Below are 16325 nucleotides of genomic sequence, written 5' to 3' on the forward strand. Positions count from 1 at the left end.
TCGATGGATACAAAAAGATGATATCAACTATACAATGTAGTATGTAATCCGATGGATAAAAATAGTAAAATTAATGGCTATAATCGGTTTTAAAAAAGTTATGACTGCAAATGGATTGTTGACAATTTTCTTGACATATTGTTCGCTTTTTTAATAGAAGTTGCCATGATTTCGGCAAGCTCTTTTAAAAGTCTATTTAAAGAATAATTGCTGATAATGGTGTCATTTCCCTCTTTGGCTAAATCGATAATATCAGCTACTATTTCTTTTGGGGGCGAATCGTAATCATACAAGGTCCAAATTTTGTACGGGCGGTGTGCGATGTCCACGGCAAAGTTCGAAAACGAGCAACACAGTGTGTAAGTTGATAAGCAATGAAACTTAGAGCGCACTTGCCGTAGTTGTGGGAACTAGTGCGATTGCTCCACATTCTCGCAGGATTCATCTTCAATTAGCTGTTTCGCATGTTTTAGCGATTCAACATTGATATACATTTTGGTTCTTGTGGTAGGGGCAAAGATAGGTGTTTCTGGTCCCATGTTTACAAATTCTTTTGATTTAATTGAATCACTGTCTAGTCTCACGCTGGAAGTGACCAATAAGTTTGAGACAAAGGTTCCAATTTTTAGTTTCCTGATATTATCTTCGATGACACTCACGGGTTTAATCCATCCATACGCAATCTCTTCTGTTGGAAATGAGCTTTGGTCTTGACTTACAGACAAGCAACGCTCATAGTGAGTATCTGTTGCTTTTAGTCGTCCATATGGTTCGACAGCATTGATAAGCATTACCGATGCTTGATCTATGAGAATTGCGTCTGCAAACAACTTTGATGTTGCAAATCGCAACTGAGGAAAAATAGTCCAGTCACGGTTGATGTTTTTGAGGAAATGTCTAGACCTCCGTATTTTTTTCAAACGTATTTTTTTTATACCACTTACAGGAATTCTGGCCAGAAGACCAGCAGGCCAGTATGTTTGCATCTATTTAAAATACATCCCTGCTATTCACAGTTGGTGAGTTCCAGAAACTCAAGAACTCTGCCTAGGAGGTCGCTCTCCTATAGCAAAGACTAGCCGCAGCCGCAATATCACAATATATATCTTTTCTAATTTAGCTTTTTTTCAAAGAAACAAGAGTCACTACAGAACAAACCTTTTTACGTGATCGGTTACTTTCATACAATAAAAGAAGCATGTTAAGGGAAAAGAAAAGGGGAAGAATAAAGTGTGTGAACCAGCTTTATTTATAGATAAACAAGCTTATGTCAGGATGATTTCATTTGTCTATTTTATCATCCATAACGTTTGAGCCTTTACTTAAAATAAAAACATTGGCAAAACCCCCCAAGCAAATCAAAACTTGGTAGTTGTCTATCTGCGTTCCAGTAGTAGCTTGTAATGACAGTGAAGCAGATTTTATGGAATACAGAAATCAATCATCCTATGAAGTTTAGACGATATGGCATGTCAATTAACGTGTAGACCTTCACATAATTCTAAAAAAACGTTTGAAAAAAAAAATACATTTGAAAAAAATACGGAGTTCTAGACATTTCCAATCCACCGTCTTCTTTGTGAACTAATCTTATAACTATTTTTTTTTTTAAACAAATGCCAAGTTTATCTTTTAAATTATCAATCTATTTTTTTACCTTCTTCGATGTGAACTTCTATACACATTACATGAACCTTAAATTTATGAACAGGCAAGTCCTTTATTTTGAAGGATAGTTCACAAATTTCGCACGCAACACTATATTCGTTCATGATGGTGCTGAAAAAAACAAAAAACAAAAATATTTCTCTCTCGATTCCTTTCCGATTCCTCTCTCAAATGTCATATCTTAGTAGCAAACATATTTCATTATGGATTTCTTGAAATAGATAGCTAATAATGGTTTATTGCGGATCAAAAAAAAATTATATATTAAGTTCTATCGAAAACTTTTGAAATTAAATGTTATATCGCAAGCAACAAGTTTTAATTTTGTGAGCAAGGTTCTGTGGCAAATATTTCTGATTGTTTAGTTATATCTGAGGGTTTCAAGCAGCCGGATCTTTGAATACAACTGTTCCAAAAGAAAATGTGACACCATATACTAGATTCTTCACATGGATTCATATAGCCCACAGGTTTGTTGCGGTATAGTAACTGTGGTATCATTTATATTTGATCGAGAAACTTTTATGACATAATGATCTTCATTATAACTATGTAAATCTTAAAAGTGCATAAAGCTAATAGCGTAAGTTTTCTAGTTCGCCCTGGATATTGTACATTTGTTTTTCGTTGAAGTGAAGCGTAACTCTACTGGATCTGAGGCTAAAAAAAATTTTACTTGAGTGGGGCCCAATTATTAATTTTATTTACCTTTTTTCTCTCCTTCATCTCGAGATCAAATTAAACGCGTTTCATCATGGCTGCCAAAAGACCTTCCGATGCTGAATTAACTCAAAAAGTAGGCGATAAGCAACGGGTAGTTGTGAACGTCGATATTAATAGTTGTTAAAAAATAGTATAACCAATACAAGAATGAATTACAACAATTAGCCCAGAAAATTGGTGAATTAGAGTCGGAAGTCGAGGAACACAAGTAGGGGGGGACATTAGCATCCTTAATAGGAAACGGATGAACTGACATGTACAAATAGGCTTGTTATCGATAGTATTTCACCACTCGAACCTGGACGTAAATGCTTCCGTATGGTAGGAGGTGTTTTAGTTGAAAGAACAATCAATGAAGTTTTGCCTGCTTTAGAGACCAATTTTAATGGTGTAAGTTACTTCTATGAACTAGAAAAGTACTGGAATTTAACATATTGAATAGATTCAGCAAGTCATCGAATCCTTATTACAATCTTACAAGCGTAAAGAAGAGGAATTTGTTGAATTCCAAAAGAAGTATAATATCCAAGTTGTATCCAAACAGCAACAATAAAAAAGTATGAGATATATTACTAAAAAACGAGGATAGCGTTAATATTTGGCATGGTAAAAGGAGTGTAAAACAGTACGAATGCAGTTGATAAATTTTTGTACACTTCCTGATTGTGAAAAAAGTCCAGGATAGCACTCGAATAATAAGGGTAAAAAAAAATCAACGTTCCTCCACCACTATTTTTTATATTGCACTTTTCGATGATAACTCTTCAGCATCAAAGAAAAGATTCCAGTCTAAAGCACTGATATAAGGGACGATTATCCAATTATTACGAATTTGGCAAGGATTTAAGCGGCAATTATATTACTCTAAGTTTTTAAACTGGTCACACATTTGGGTCTTTTTTATATCAAAGACTAGTTATTGCCGAATATATCATGTGTAGTCATTGAATTTCAATATTTTTTATGTCATATTGTTTGGACCCTTAATGACTAAACTTAAAAAGTCATTGGGACCCTTAACTTTGTCTAACGCACTACAAGCCAATGATGTACAACACGTATTGAAGTAATGGAAGATAGTGTTAATAAATTTCTACACTTCCTATAAGGTAGATCAAGCCTGAGTAAGGGTTTTATGTGAATTGTTAACATCCAGAACTTAGCGCTCCAGTGCTGTCCACATGCTACTGATAAAATGACACATTTGATTGGTGCTAAAATAATGATTTATATGCAGCCATCCTAAAATTGCTATCGAAATGTATCAGCTACAAACAGATATATTTTATAGAATACTAGAACTATTATTAATCCTCGTAAAATGCTATAAATGCGATCGATAACTTTTCTAGTGGGTCCCCATCTAGGTTACCATAATGCAGACTCCAAAAGGTATAAACAGCATATAAGGTATTTTGGTGATAGTAGAAAGTAACGATACATTTAATATCTTTGTAGAAAGAAGACGAATCTTGCACATAACAAGAATAAGATTATTATTACAAATTGACACCCGAGGTTTGATTTATTTTCATTTCAGTGGTACAATCCACAAAGCAGTCAAAAGCACCTTAAAATTTAGATCATGTGTCTGGGTAAATACGTAAATCTCGTCAGTAAAGTAGAGAGGGGAATTTTTGTTCTTTTTTAACTTTTGCGCACAACATATACACACACACATATATCCACCTTTTCTTGATATAAATAAAAACAGAATATAAATCTTAAAACATCAAATGAACATTGGAGATACAAATAGTAACGAAATTCTGTTTCTAAACTTTAACCAAGACTTTAGTTGTGTTTCTATTGGTACTGAAAAAGGCTACAGAATTTATAACTGTGATCCTTTTGGCAAATGCTATTCGAAACGTAAATTCTCTCAATTTTGATCTTTTTCAAGGACTAACCTGTATGTTAATAGTCGCTGGAGGAACTGGAATTGTGGAGATGTTATTTTGTACATCGCTTGTCGCACTTGTTGGGGCTGGTGAACAGCCAGCATTTTCACCAAGACAATTACAAATCATCAATACAAAGGTATGTGCTGGATAGTTGAACCTACAAAAAACCCTAACAAAATTACTAGAGACAAACGACAATTTGTGAGCTATCATTTCCTACTGCTATTCTCGCAGTCAAAATGAATAGAAGAAGATTAATTGTTGTGTTGGAAGAGCAGATCTTTTTATATGATATCAGCAATATGAAGCTTCTTCATACCATTGACACAAATCCTAACCCTCAAGGTAATCGATAAATTAGAATATGATATCAATCGAAGCTAACACATTCACTTAAAAGCTATTTGTGCCTTATCTCCTTCGAGTGAAAATTGCTTCATCGCTTATCCTGCGCGCTCTTCTACATCACCTTTTTCACCCAATAATCAATCTAACAACACATTTTATGTGTCAGGTGATGTCGAATTATTTGATGCGCTTGGTTCCCAAACTACCAATATCGTTCAAGCGCATAAGAGTCCTGTCAGCTGTATCTCTATGAATGCCGAAGGTACTTTATTGGCAACGGCCAGTGAGAAAGTAAGTGTATATGCCTCAAACGTTAATGGATATTTACTTGTTTATGCAACAGGGAACTGTTATTCGAATTTTCAATACCTCCAACGCTGAAAAAGTGTACCAGTTTAGACGTGGATCATACCCAGCAAAAATTTATTCCATGTCATTTAACATGGTGAGCTCACTTTTATGTGTATCAAGTGCAACTGAGACTGTTCACATCTTCAAATTAGCGGCAAGCGGTAGTCCTGGACTTGGTAATAACAATAATAATAATAATAATGGTTATGGTAACAATGGCATGTACGCCAATGATCAACAAGAAAAGGAACCAAGGGGTAGAAGTTCAAGCGTTGGGTAAATATACTATTAAGCATCACTATAAAAATTACTAAACATATCCCAAAGTCAAATTCTTCGACGATCATCAATGCACCTTGGACGAAATTTAGCTGAAAGTATGGGGTCGTATTTACCTGATGTTTTGACTGAAATTTGGGAACCTACTCGAGATTTTGCCTGGCTCAAGTTACCAAGTGCAGGTGTAAGAAGTCTAGTTGCTCTCAGCAGGTAAGTTTTTAAAAGGATGGGCATTTGGTGATGTGTTGTAAACCTATCCTTCTGTAGTACTACACCCCAGGTGATGGTGGTTACCTCGGAAGGATTTTTTTATCAATACAATATTGATCTGGAAAGCGGTGGAGAATGTGTACTTCTCAAGCAGTATAGGTAAACTACCTGGATATCCTTGTTGTGTTCTCGTTTTCTCATCTTTTTTTTTTTTTTTTTTTTTTTTTTTTTTTTTTTTTTTTTTTAGCTTGTTAGAACCGACAGATGATAATATTGGTGTAGACCAGTGAGCATTATACTCATTTTTTATCAATTTTGATATGATACCTATTTTTCCCTATGAAATGTATGAAAACTATGTAATAAAGTTATTGTTCAGACATGCCCTCTATAAATGTTGTTTATCGCTACAGACTTTTGCAATGTTTCCGAAGGGCCTAACGTGTCAAATAAAAATACTACCGTCATATCATCACTGATGCTTTGCTAGAAAGTTCAATCAAAGAAACAAATAATCATCAGTGTTGTACTTTTTGGTATACTAGCTTTACTCTATGTCTTACACTTGTTAGTTGAAGGATTAGCAATTAGTTTCGTACAATATCATTTAGTGTGATTCAGGACCGGTAAATGTGGTAGCATTGATAAAAAAAAAGTATGTTGAAAGATCGCTTTTCTCGTTTTACAGCCGGATAACTCCAAGATTTCCTATCCTTTGTTTTCCGAATAAACTCTGATGCATTTTGTATAATAATAAATATCTATAGTTGAGCATCCGTTTATTTGTCGTACTTTTATATCGAATTACCTAACCTATAAAATAAAATTTATTGCATATACCAAAACAATATAACAAAAAAAAATACAATTTTCGATAATGGAGGAAAAGCAAAAATGAAAGGTAGCATACCATGCTTCCAAGGAAGTTGATGGGATGCTACCGGTGGATGTTAGTGCCTTCTATCAGAATTGAACTGATGACCTTCTGCTTACTAGGCAGACGCTCTGCCAACTGAGCCAAGAAGGCTTCCATGCCTGAAAAGGTGAAAAGTAGGGTTTTTCTTCCAATAAAACACTTCTTGGTCACGTGACGACCCGAGATTTGGGTTTTTTTTCAGACAATTTTAAAGGAACAAAACAAAAAGACATAGGTTACTTTTGAAGCCATTTTATATACAGCGGTTCATAAAAAAACAATAAAATAGGTTAATGGAAGGTAAAGAAGGAGGAGTTTTTGTTTCAACACGGAATTTTTATAGTTTGAGTTTCAATATGATGATGGTGATTAAAAAAGTAAGTATGATGGAGCAATTACTTATAAAATGAATACTTTTTACAACATTATACTTCTTTTAAATTCTATGATATATAAGGGTTAAGGCAGAAGCCATATCACAACCCTTGTTTTTAAATTATTAAAGGATAGATGATGAAATAAGGAGGTGTGATTATATAAAATTATTTCTAAATTTAGAAATCATTGACGCGATTTTAAAAAACAAATCTATTCTGACCAATTATAAACACTACACGTGATAATCACGTGATTTGTATTTATTATTTAAATTATATAATTTTTACAAAACTAAAAATCAAGAAGTCCTTGATGGTCTAGTGGCTAGGATTCGTCGCTCTCACCGACGCGGCCGGGGTTCAATTCCCCGTCAGGGAATTCATTTTTATATTTTTTGCGATTATAGCGGGGTTTTAAAACTCGTCCTGCTCTTCAAATAAAGCTGGCACCTGTGATGGTGAGGTCAATTTGCTGTTCATAAGTGTATGGCAGTAAAAATGAGCTTGATAAAAGACATGCAGTGAGCAGTTTCCCATTGCTGCCGCTATAATATTATAATATTATGCCCCTATTCTTGCTAAATATACGCGCATGCTTTAATGCTTTATCGTAAAGCAATTAAATGTCATTGAAAGTCAAGGGTGCCGAAAAAAAAAACCTGTTTGTGTTCTTTCTCTAAAGATAAAGTTGCCAGTAGCATGATAAAGCGGTCACTGAATAATAACTGAGTTGAGTTTAATTTTGTTCGTCCCACACTTTTCTATTTCCCCATTCCTTTTTGCATATACATTATTTTTCACACACCATTATGTCACATTTTCGCTGCCCAAGCTCTTCTCTTGTTGAAGAAGCAGGATTATATGCTTATCGACCTATCAAGGGGTTAGATGAAAGCTTACTTTATAAAGAAGACGAAGAAGAGGGAACAGCGATATATAATAAACTTGACGCTAATAAGCGTTGCTGGATTTGCTTTGGAGAAGACACAGATTCCGAAGGAAGATGGGTGAATGCTTGTAATTGCTCATTAATCTCTCATGAGCAGTGCTTACTAGACTGGATTGCAGAAAACCAGAAAATGACACCTTTAAAAAAAGTAACATGTCCTCAATGCTCGTGCTCATATTTATTGTCAGAAAAGCATAGCTTACCTCTTGTTATCATGAGTATGTTCGATGGGTTGGTACAGACAGCAGCACCATACATAACCGTATTAGGTCTTGGGTGTTCCTTATTAATTACTTCTACTACCTTTGGCGCTTATACGGTTTTAACTTTGTTCGGAACTAGACAAGGTGAGTTATTGATTGGGAATCCTGCGTTATGGACATGGCGAACTTGGCTTGGTCTACCTTCAATTCCATTGGCATTGATAGCTTCTAGATTAAAATGGGCCGATAATGTTTTACCTGCCGCTGCTTTGTTGTTACTTCGATTAACTGGCATTTCTTACCCATTGAGAGTCACGTGGCCACCTTCTCCAGCAGTCATGTTTGGCCTTTTGCCGTGGGTAAGGTAATATACGTAAAACTGTATTAGAACGTAGAGTCATTTTTTTCGTATTAAATTCTAGTTATCTACCTCTAGATTACTTTATAGCAATATTTATGCACTAGTTCAGCGTAGATTATTGCGCATATCACAACAAAGAAGAAGGACACTGGATGGAATTGATATACATGAAAGAAGTAATGAACAAGATGACCAGGTACTATTTGGAAGAGAGGGTAGAGACATAAGCGTCACTGTAATTGGCGCGCTACTATGGCCAACTATAAGTAGTATTGTGGGAAGGTAAGCTAATCAATTATATCAAGGTCAATTTTCTCACTTTTTGTTTATCTGAAGCTATCTGAGCCATTCTAAATTCGTGCGACGTTATTTTCCAGAACCATTTCAAAGAAATGTTTTAGGTGGTTGTTTATTTGTTCTCGCAAAGGTAACGTAACGAGCATGTAACCATAAAAAAAGTGGTACAAATTTTTTATATCTATTATTAGGACGTGGCAAACCTGGTTTATAGATATGAGAGAATAAGACAAAGAAGATCACGCCGTGTTGTTAATTTTCACGATATCAAAAGACGATCAAAATAAGCAGTTGTACGCAGGTTTATACGGCAGTTTTGAAACGATACTTTTATCGAATTAAGTTTTGTTATTATAATTGAATAAAATATCCCCTTTTTGATACTATAAACAGTGGCACATATGTGAAAATAAGTTCGAACAGGTGATGTTCAGGAACCCACTTATTTTTTTACTTGAATTCCAAACGAACAACGATGAGAATTTCTAATTCAAAAACATTATTCTTCAGGCTAGACAATAACCAAAAAGTGTTTTGCTTGTAACATACCAGGTTCTTTTTTTAGATAACTGGTTCTTGAACACCGTATTCAATAAGAAATACTCAAAAATGTTGTCAATAAAAAAAAATTACTGTTAATCTAAGGATGACTTATAATGTTGAGTTGAACATAGTTTCAATTTATTTGCATACACCGCTACAAGAGAGCCATATAATGCTAACATACATGCCTGAAACATTATTTACCAACCATTTACTATAACTAATATTGTGAAGGCAAACAGACAACAACAACAACAACAACAACAATCCTTTTGGCTATCCGTAAATATGCTTCTTTCAATAAAAGTCCAAACAAATTTGATATGTTGCAACAGACGTAAGAGAGCTTTGACGATAGAATAAGCACTATCAGCAATGGTAGAAAAGGAGCATTCATTTCATCTATAGATCAATTGTATTCGTGTGGAGACTCACCTTGCCAATATAGCTTTGGAAAATATATCGAGGTCTTCTATCTTTTATTTTGGCATAAAAGGAGATATCTTCCTTAAAAAATAGTAAGTTTTTTATGGTATACACCATTGTCTATGACATCCGTAGGTAACTTAATCCTATGAATTTATTTTCAGCTATGATTTATACCTATCCAAAAAGGGTAAAGCAATATATGCATGTAACCACGACATCAATTTTATCATTTTAAAACATGATTATATAATCTAAATTTGCGTGACTTGTAACAAGGAACAGGGTCCATTTTTTTGTTTTTACCCTTTTACCCAAATTAAATACTTGATTCCACATTGTTTTTTGTTTCTAATTTGAAAGTAGCATGCGCCTAATTGTTCGCCAAGATTACGAGGAGGTTTCTGCTTATTCAGGTTTATATAGAGCTTAAGCAATAAAGTTATTTTTATTTAAAATTGACCTTAAATTTTTTACCATTGAAAGCATATTATGTAAAAGAAAGAATCAACCAATTTAAACCGACTGCCGAAAGACCATTTGTCCTAGGACTACCTACAGGATCCTCACCTATTGGTGTTTACCATAAATTAGTAGAATTCTATAAAGCAGGAGAATTGAGTTTTCAACATGTAGTAACATTTAATATGGATGAATATGTTGGTTTACCAAGGTACTTTTCCAATACCTTCTGCTCTATACGTAAAGACTAATGTATTTTATGTAGAAACCATCCGCAGTCATATCACTCATTTATGTGGAACCATTTATTCAAGCATGTTAATATTAAACAAGAGAATGTGCATATATTAGACGGTAACTCAGAAGACCTTGACGATGAATGTTCTAAATTTGAGGCCGATATTGTTAAGTTGGGTGGCATTGAATTATTTTTAGGCGGTAAAGTAAAAAATAAAATAAAATGGTGCATAATTTTTTCTAAAATAGATTTTCGCTTAGGCATTGGACCAGATGGACATATTGCTTTCAACGAACCCGGTTCTTCTTTAACCTCAAGAACAAGGGTTAAGACATTAGCATACGAGACAATTATAGCTAACGCTAGGTTCTTTGGTGGAGACTTAACTCGGGTACCTAAACTTGCCCTGACGGTGGGTGTAGCGTAAGTGACCTACATACATAAATCAAACGAATGACTAAATAGCGAAATAGAACGGTAATGGACGCTAAGGAGGTTTGTATAGTAATTACAGGCGCTCATAAAAGTTTGGCCTTATCAAAATGTTTAGAAGAAGGGGTAAATCACATGTGGACCGTGTCGGCGATACAAATGCATCCTAAAGGATTGATTATTTGTGATGAGGATGCAACATTGGAACTCCACGTTAAGGTAGTAACAAATTAGAACGATAGAAGTAAATAAAGACTATCTTTTCATTGGTAATAACAGCTTTTTTTTTTGTCCAGACCGTACGCTATTTCAAATCAATTGAACATGTACACCAATCAATTATAGGTCCACATAATCTTGGATTACAAGGTAATTTGTTAAGGAACATGGTTGATTCAAATCAAGCTGCAAAACGAAGAAGAAGATTAATGCTTCAGAGTTTGTTGAACGATCAAGATGAAGAGAGTCATAGTTATTTTTCTTCTGATGAAGATGCTCAAAAGAAAAGACATAAAAAATAAACAATAAATAAATAAATAAAAAAAAAAAAAAAAAATGGCCGAAAATGGTTAAGAAAAAATAATTGGGACTGTTTGGAAAAAAGATTTTTTTCAGAGGCCCCCCCCTGGCTTTGATTTTAATTTTTTGTATAAAAAGAAATGAAAATTTCTCAATTTTTTCAAATTTTCAGATTACTCCCCTCTCCTTTTTCTTTATCTAAAAGTATTCAAAATGGCCACTGCTGAGCAAAACTCCAACAAGTTCATCATCGTAAGTTAACCTTAATTAATAAGAAAGAAAGTATTGTATACTGATACACTATTCTCTTTCTAGGATTTCCTCATGGGTGGTGTTTCCGCTGCTGTCTCCAAGACTGCTGCTGCCCCCATTGAACGTATCAAGCTCTTGATCCAAAACCAAGATGAGATGATCAAGCAAGGTCGTCTTGCTTCTCCTTACAAGGGTATCAGCGATTGTTTCTCTCGTACCTTGAAGGACGAAGGTGCCATCTCTTTCTGGAGAGGTAACACCGCTAACGTCATCCGTTACTTCCCTACTCAAGCTCTTAACTTTGCCTTCAAGGATAAGTTCAAGCGTATGTTCAACAAGGATAAGAACAGAGATGGTTATTGGGCTTGGTTCGCTGGTAACTTGGCTTCCGGTGGTGCTGCTGGTGCCGCTTCTCTTTTCTTCGTTTACTCTTTAGATTATGCTCGTACTCGTCTTGCTAACGATGCCAAGTCTGCCAAGGGTGGAGGAGAGCGTCAATTCAAGGGTCTCGTTGATGTCTACAAGCAAACCTTGAAGTCTGATGGTATTGCCGGTCTTTACCGTGGTTTCAACATCTCTTGTGTTGGTATCATCGTCTACCGTGGTCTTTACTTCGGTCTTTACGATTCTCTTAAGCCTTTGCTTCCCGAGAACCTCCAAAAGTCTTTCTTGGCTACTTTCGCTTTGGGTTGGGCTGTTACCACCGGTTCCGGTCTTGGTATGTATTTTATATTTATTATTATTTTATTATTCAGGGGTGGTTTATTAACAATTCTCGCTTACTATTTTAGCTTCTTACCCCATTGATACCATTCGTCGTCGTATGATGATGACCTCTGGTTCCGCTGTCAAGTATGACTCTTCTCTCCACGCTTTCCGTGAGATCGTTGCCAAGGAAGGTACTAAGTCTCTCTTCAAGGGTGCTGGTGCTAACATTCTCCGTGCTATTGCCGGTGCTGGTGTCTTGTCTGGTTATGATTACCTCCAAGTCTGGATGTTCGGTGAGAAGTTCTAAATTGTTTAAAAACTCTTTTAGACCCACTCTCTTACTCTCATCCCCATTGTAATATTATATATTTAAAGCAACCTTTTTTTATAAACATTAATATTCCTTTTCATGTTTACAAATAAAACCTAAAAAAAGGCCTTAGAGCCTTTGTATTTAAGAAAAAATACCAAAATTAACCTAGTTTTCCGTACCTATTTTTTTTTTTTTTATCTCTACCCCCCACGTTCCAACATTTATTTAAAGATTTGATCCCGAAACTTATCAAATCAATCACAAATGGTTAAAACGAGAACCCGTTCTTAGCAATTAAGATCGTGATTTTTTTACTCCACATTATTGTGCACAAACAAATTTTAAATGGAGAATCAAAACAAACGGTAAATCACAAATAGACGGGTGCTCTTTCCGGTGTTTCCCATTACCCTGATAACCTCGGGTCGAAATAAGAATTTTTATTCTTTATTTCAAGAGAGAAAAAAAATAAAAGAAAAGGCTGGATGAATATTCAACTCTTTGCTCGAAAGGAGTGTGACACTTTAACCAATTAAAACTTTTTTCAAACCCAAAATTGGATTAAAACATTTCCTTGATAAAAATTTCGATTAGCTCAATATTTGTTTTGAGCTAAAACATAATGTTTTCTTTCTCCCCGGCAGATATCAGAATAATCATTCATGGTTTGAAACCATTCTTCGTTTCAAGATATGATCCCATTAACAGATCAAAGCTCGAAAATCCCCGATTTATTGGTGTAACGCCAATTGCATTTTTTCTTACTTATACACACTATGTATTAAGACACACAAGTGTTCATACGACTGTTTACTCCACTCCACTCCATGCAAATTGTTATATGCTCTTAAAGTATTGTTTCAGTAACCAATGCTAAATTAAAGATATAATTTAAAGTTTATCAGATTTAAGGTTGATAATTCTTGTATCCCCCTAAAATAGCTTTCGGAGTGTGGTTCATTTTTATCGTGACTAAAGGCAGATATTTTCGGATTTATGCAATGTAAGGATGAGGCTCAAATATCTCGGTAACAACAATACTAGCCCCTTACAAAGCATTGTTTAAATATCTGCCTTAACTTTTATGAAATGTTAATTTTTTATTTGCCTTAGCCATCGAGTAGATCCTAATACACAACCAAATCTGAACCCTTCAAAATGGGGTTTCTTGGTCCAACAGAATGGATTAATAAATGTCACAGATTTTTTTTCAGAACATGCCCTTTATATCGGTTTTATTTACACTTTTATCGAACGCGCTTTCACTTTGCATCTTTGCATGAATGAGGCTCCTATTGATAATTTTCAATATAAAGTGACACACAATCAGGTGAATTAGTATTATATCTTAAAATGTCAGCGCTAGTTTGATTCGTATTATTTGTCTGTATAATAATTTCTTGGTTTATGTGTTTTTATGTCCCGTTGGACTTGCTTGTGCAAGACCTAGGATGTGGCCTATGTATTTTAGAAAGGCCGTTCATATTATTATAGGATATCAGAACGTTTGGTAAACATGTCACACTTATAGAAAACGCTATGGTTTATACACAGCACTTTTTCCAATTAGTTATTATGTCTTCTGTTACTATAAACAAGATGGGCCCTCGCTATTTAATAAACTTTATGGTGAATGGACACCAAATACGGGTCTCTTAGGGACAGCCAGGGTGCGCACAGTCGTAATGTTGGGATTATGATACTTTAATAGACACCAAGAGGTCAATATAACTTAACAACATAAAATATATACACATTTATCACAACTAACATAGTTTGAACCAGTATATGTATTTTAAAGCTAACTTTCAGCTTCTCGTTTGGACTTAACATTAATATTTCTGCGTAAGATTTAATTCAAACGAGCTCAAAGGCGAAAGAGTGATAATAGAATTGTCAAAATAAGTATAAATCGTTTGATGTACATTTATTTGTAATTTTTACATTGTTTTTGATTGTATATCCTTGTTCCCATGTCTACAGAACATCCAAACTATAGATCTTACGTTGCGACTACGTGCACTTTGGCTGACCCTAAGAAAAGCGTAATTACTATAGTTTTTTGGGGTACTAAAAAGTCATCGGGCTTATGCTTCGATATACTTTTGAAAAAGAGCAACGGTCTTTACTTTTTTGGTTAAATTGTGTACTGGTGTCCCAAAATTATTTAACTTTTTAACCCGTTTGTTAAAGGGACAGGAGGCATAATTGGCTAAATAGACTATAATATACGTTGTGTCTCTCAAATACGTCCCAAAAGCCACAACGCCGGAAGGAGGCTTCTTAATATACGTATTATATTTTAGAAAAGTATACTCATATAATGTTGCAACCAATGATAGTATGGCTTGCTGTTACACAGGATAGGATCTTTCTTATAAAAACTCTTCTTATTTTTTTATTTGAATAAATATTCTTTAGTTTCGTCCGCCTAAATTTGGGATTTATCTTGTAATTATTACTAAGTAGTATTTCCTCCGCTTTTTGTTGCTGTTTGTTGTTCATTGTAATTATACAATCACTACATCTTCTTACATAAACCCGTCATAAACTCTTTACTGTTTTACATCTAAGAACTATATTCTCTCCTCATCTCTTACTGTATCATTATCGATTTACATTTATTTGTCTTATCCATATATTTTTTCGTCTAAGATTATTACGGAAATATTCTTAATAAATAATAAAACTAAGTTGACAACTAAAAGTCTGGTGCTCACTATCACAATTGTTATATAATAATAATTGTCCCTTTTTAAATCTAAATCCGTACTAGCGCTATATCAATAGAAGACACTTTTTTTTTCCCTATTATACCTACATGTGTAATCAGTGTAAACCTCGCATTTAATTGTTAAATATTTTTGACATTGGTATTTCATAAGCATTAAAAAATTGTAAGTTTTCTATGTCCCATAAATTATATGATAGTTATCAGCTAACTAGACCTCTGAAGACTTCCATCAAGTAGCAATTTGCGTTACAGTCACACTTTGAACATTTTGTTTCTTAAAAGTTCGAAACAATACCCGAAAGCTATGATAGAATTATCTACCTAGTAATCAAAATATATCTGGTCTTTAGTAGATACGATACATTAAAAAAACAACAACAATAAAAAACCTAAAGCTAGTGCATCCGGAACAGAGCTTAAACTAAAAAAAAAAATACAAAACTGTAAAACCATAAACAGTAAGCATATGTAGTAATAACAGTTGGACGAAGACAGAAATAGTTATTGGAGATAATTTGCAATCATTTATTAATATATTGTAAGTGACTATCGAGGAGGAGGCTGCGTACCAGGGCGAGGTGTAGGAATAGGATTGAAAAGAGGAGGTCTTCTAATAAAGTTATTCATTGAATAAGAGCTTTGTTTTGGTAACGATGAAAGGAAACTTTTTAAATAACTCCGTAGCGATACTATTTATATTCATATGTTGGCAACATATATCCGTAGATTTTTATAGGACTAAAGTCTTCACAATGGAGCATTTTTAAATTGGTATATTTCCATGAAACAATACGACATTATGCTTTAATTGAAAATGTAGCATATTATTAAATGCGTTGCTTACAGTGGAAACATTTTTTTTACAATGGTTTATAGTGTAATGAATTTTAATTACTGAACACACAATTTGAATACCAATTGACGATATAAGCATCTAGATTGGAAAAGAACTCTTATATTGCCGAAACCCCACCAAGGAAATCGACAAGTACATTACATTAATATATCATCTGGCGTCTGTAGTGATAATTGATAATCTTTAAGTTTGTTATGTTTTATGGTTGATATGACTAATAATAATAGTCTATTGTGATAGAATTAATTATCAAGTA

At 34.2% G+C, this 16325-nt stretch overlaps 8 protein-coding genes and 2 non-coding genes across 10 annotated transcripts; 7 read left to right on the forward strand and 3 right to left on the reverse strand.

The window, feature by feature from the left end:
* Positions 1–98: 98 nt before the first annotated feature.
* Positions 99–404, reverse strand: EV154DRAFT_412507 (uncharacterized protein; the record flags this gene model as incomplete). Its single annotated transcript, XM_051595513.1, has 1 exon — positions 99–404. A coding segment is annotated over one exon (306 nt), but the record flags the coding sequence as incomplete, so codon positions are not given.
* Positions 405–554: 150 nt separating this feature from the next.
* Positions 555–881, reverse strand: EV154DRAFT_399259 (uncharacterized protein; the record flags this gene model as incomplete). Its single annotated transcript, XM_051595251.1, has 1 exon — positions 555–881. A coding segment is annotated over one exon (327 nt), but the record flags the coding sequence as incomplete, so codon positions are not given.
* Positions 882–2387: 1506 nt separating this feature from the next.
* EV154DRAFT_494317 (Prefoldin beta-like protein) lies at positions 2388–3274 on the forward strand. The gene is made up of 5 exons (XM_051599889.1): positions 2388–2464; positions 2523–2599; positions 2658–2781; positions 2834–3180; positions 3255–3274. The coding sequence occupies exons 1-4, from the start codon at positions 2423–2425 to the stop codon at positions 2942–2944; spliced, it is 354 nt and encodes a 117-aa protein (XP_051462370.1). The 5' UTR covers positions 2388–2422; the 3' UTR covers positions 2945–3180; positions 3255–3274.
* Positions 3275–4048: 774 nt separating this feature from the next.
* On the forward strand, positions 4049–5940 carry EV154DRAFT_494324 (WD40-repeat-containing domain protein). Its single transcript, XM_051599890.1, has 8 exons — positions 4049–4263; positions 4316–4431; positions 4481–4640; positions 4696–4934; positions 4987–5270; positions 5322–5483; positions 5541–5642; positions 5731–5940. Exons 1-8 carry the CDS (start codon positions 4128–4130, stop codon positions 5771–5773), a joined length of 1242 nt encoding a protein of 413 aa, XP_051462371.1. The 5' UTR covers positions 4049–4127; the 3' UTR covers positions 5774–5940.
* A 497-nt stretch (positions 5941–6437) lies between these two features.
* On the reverse strand, positions 6438–6510 carry EV154DRAFT_t16. The gene has a single exon. It is a non-coding gene; the product is annotated as a tRNA-Thr (tRNA).
* A 573-nt stretch (positions 6511–7083) lies between these two features.
* EV154DRAFT_t15 lies at positions 7084–7155 on the forward strand. Its single transcript has one exon. It is a non-coding gene; the product is annotated as a tRNA-Glu (tRNA).
* Positions 7156–7524: 369 nt separating this feature from the next.
* On the forward strand, positions 7525–8976 carry EV154DRAFT_494326 (uncharacterized protein). The gene is made up of 4 exons (XM_051599891.1): positions 7525–8292; positions 8365–8571; positions 8626–8716; positions 8778–8976. Exons 1-4 carry the CDS (start codon positions 7586–7588, stop codon positions 8871–8873), a joined length of 1101 nt encoding a protein of 366 aa, XP_051462372.1. The 5' UTR covers positions 7525–7585; the 3' UTR covers positions 8874–8976.
* Positions 8977–9845: 869 nt separating this feature from the next.
* Positions 9846–11234, forward strand: EV154DRAFT_494328 (glucosamine-6-phosphate isomerase). Its single transcript, XM_051599892.1, has 6 exons — positions 9846–9971; positions 10042–10228; positions 10283–10455; positions 10516–10678; positions 10729–10906; positions 10984–11234. The coding sequence occupies exons 1-6, from the start codon at positions 9923–9925 to the stop codon at positions 11206–11208; spliced, it is 975 nt and encodes a 324-aa protein (XP_051462373.1). The 5' UTR covers positions 9846–9922; the 3' UTR covers positions 11209–11234.
* Positions 11235–11378: 144 nt separating this feature from the next.
* Positions 11379–12631, forward strand: EV154DRAFT_436038 (ADP,ATP carrier protein). The gene is made up of 3 exons (XM_051596812.1): positions 11379–11458; positions 11522–12176; positions 12250–12631. The coding sequence occupies exons 1-3, from the start codon at positions 11420–11422 to the stop codon at positions 12471–12473; spliced, it is 918 nt and encodes a 305-aa protein (XP_051462374.1). The 5' UTR covers positions 11379–11419; the 3' UTR covers positions 12474–12631.
* A 470-nt stretch (positions 12632–13101) lies between these two features.
* EV154DRAFT_477054 (uncharacterized protein) lies at positions 13102–14846 on the forward strand (the record flags this gene model as incomplete). Its single annotated transcript, XM_051598079.1, has 4 exons — positions 13102–13331; positions 13593–13809; positions 13974–14108; positions 14700–14846. The coding sequence occupies 4 exons, from the start codon at positions 13102–13104 to the stop codon at positions 14844–14846; spliced, it is 729 nt and encodes a 242-aa protein (XP_051462375.1).
* Positions 14847–16325: the final 1479 nt, after the last annotated feature.

The sequence above is a fragment of the Mucor mucedo genome (genome assembly GCF_025094135.1).
Source record: "Mucor mucedo strain NRRL 3635 chromosome Unknown EV154scaffold_8, whole genome shotgun sequence".
Lineage (NCBI taxonomy): Eukaryota > Fungi > Mucoromycota > Mucoromycetes > Mucorales > Mucoraceae > Mucor > Mucor mucedo.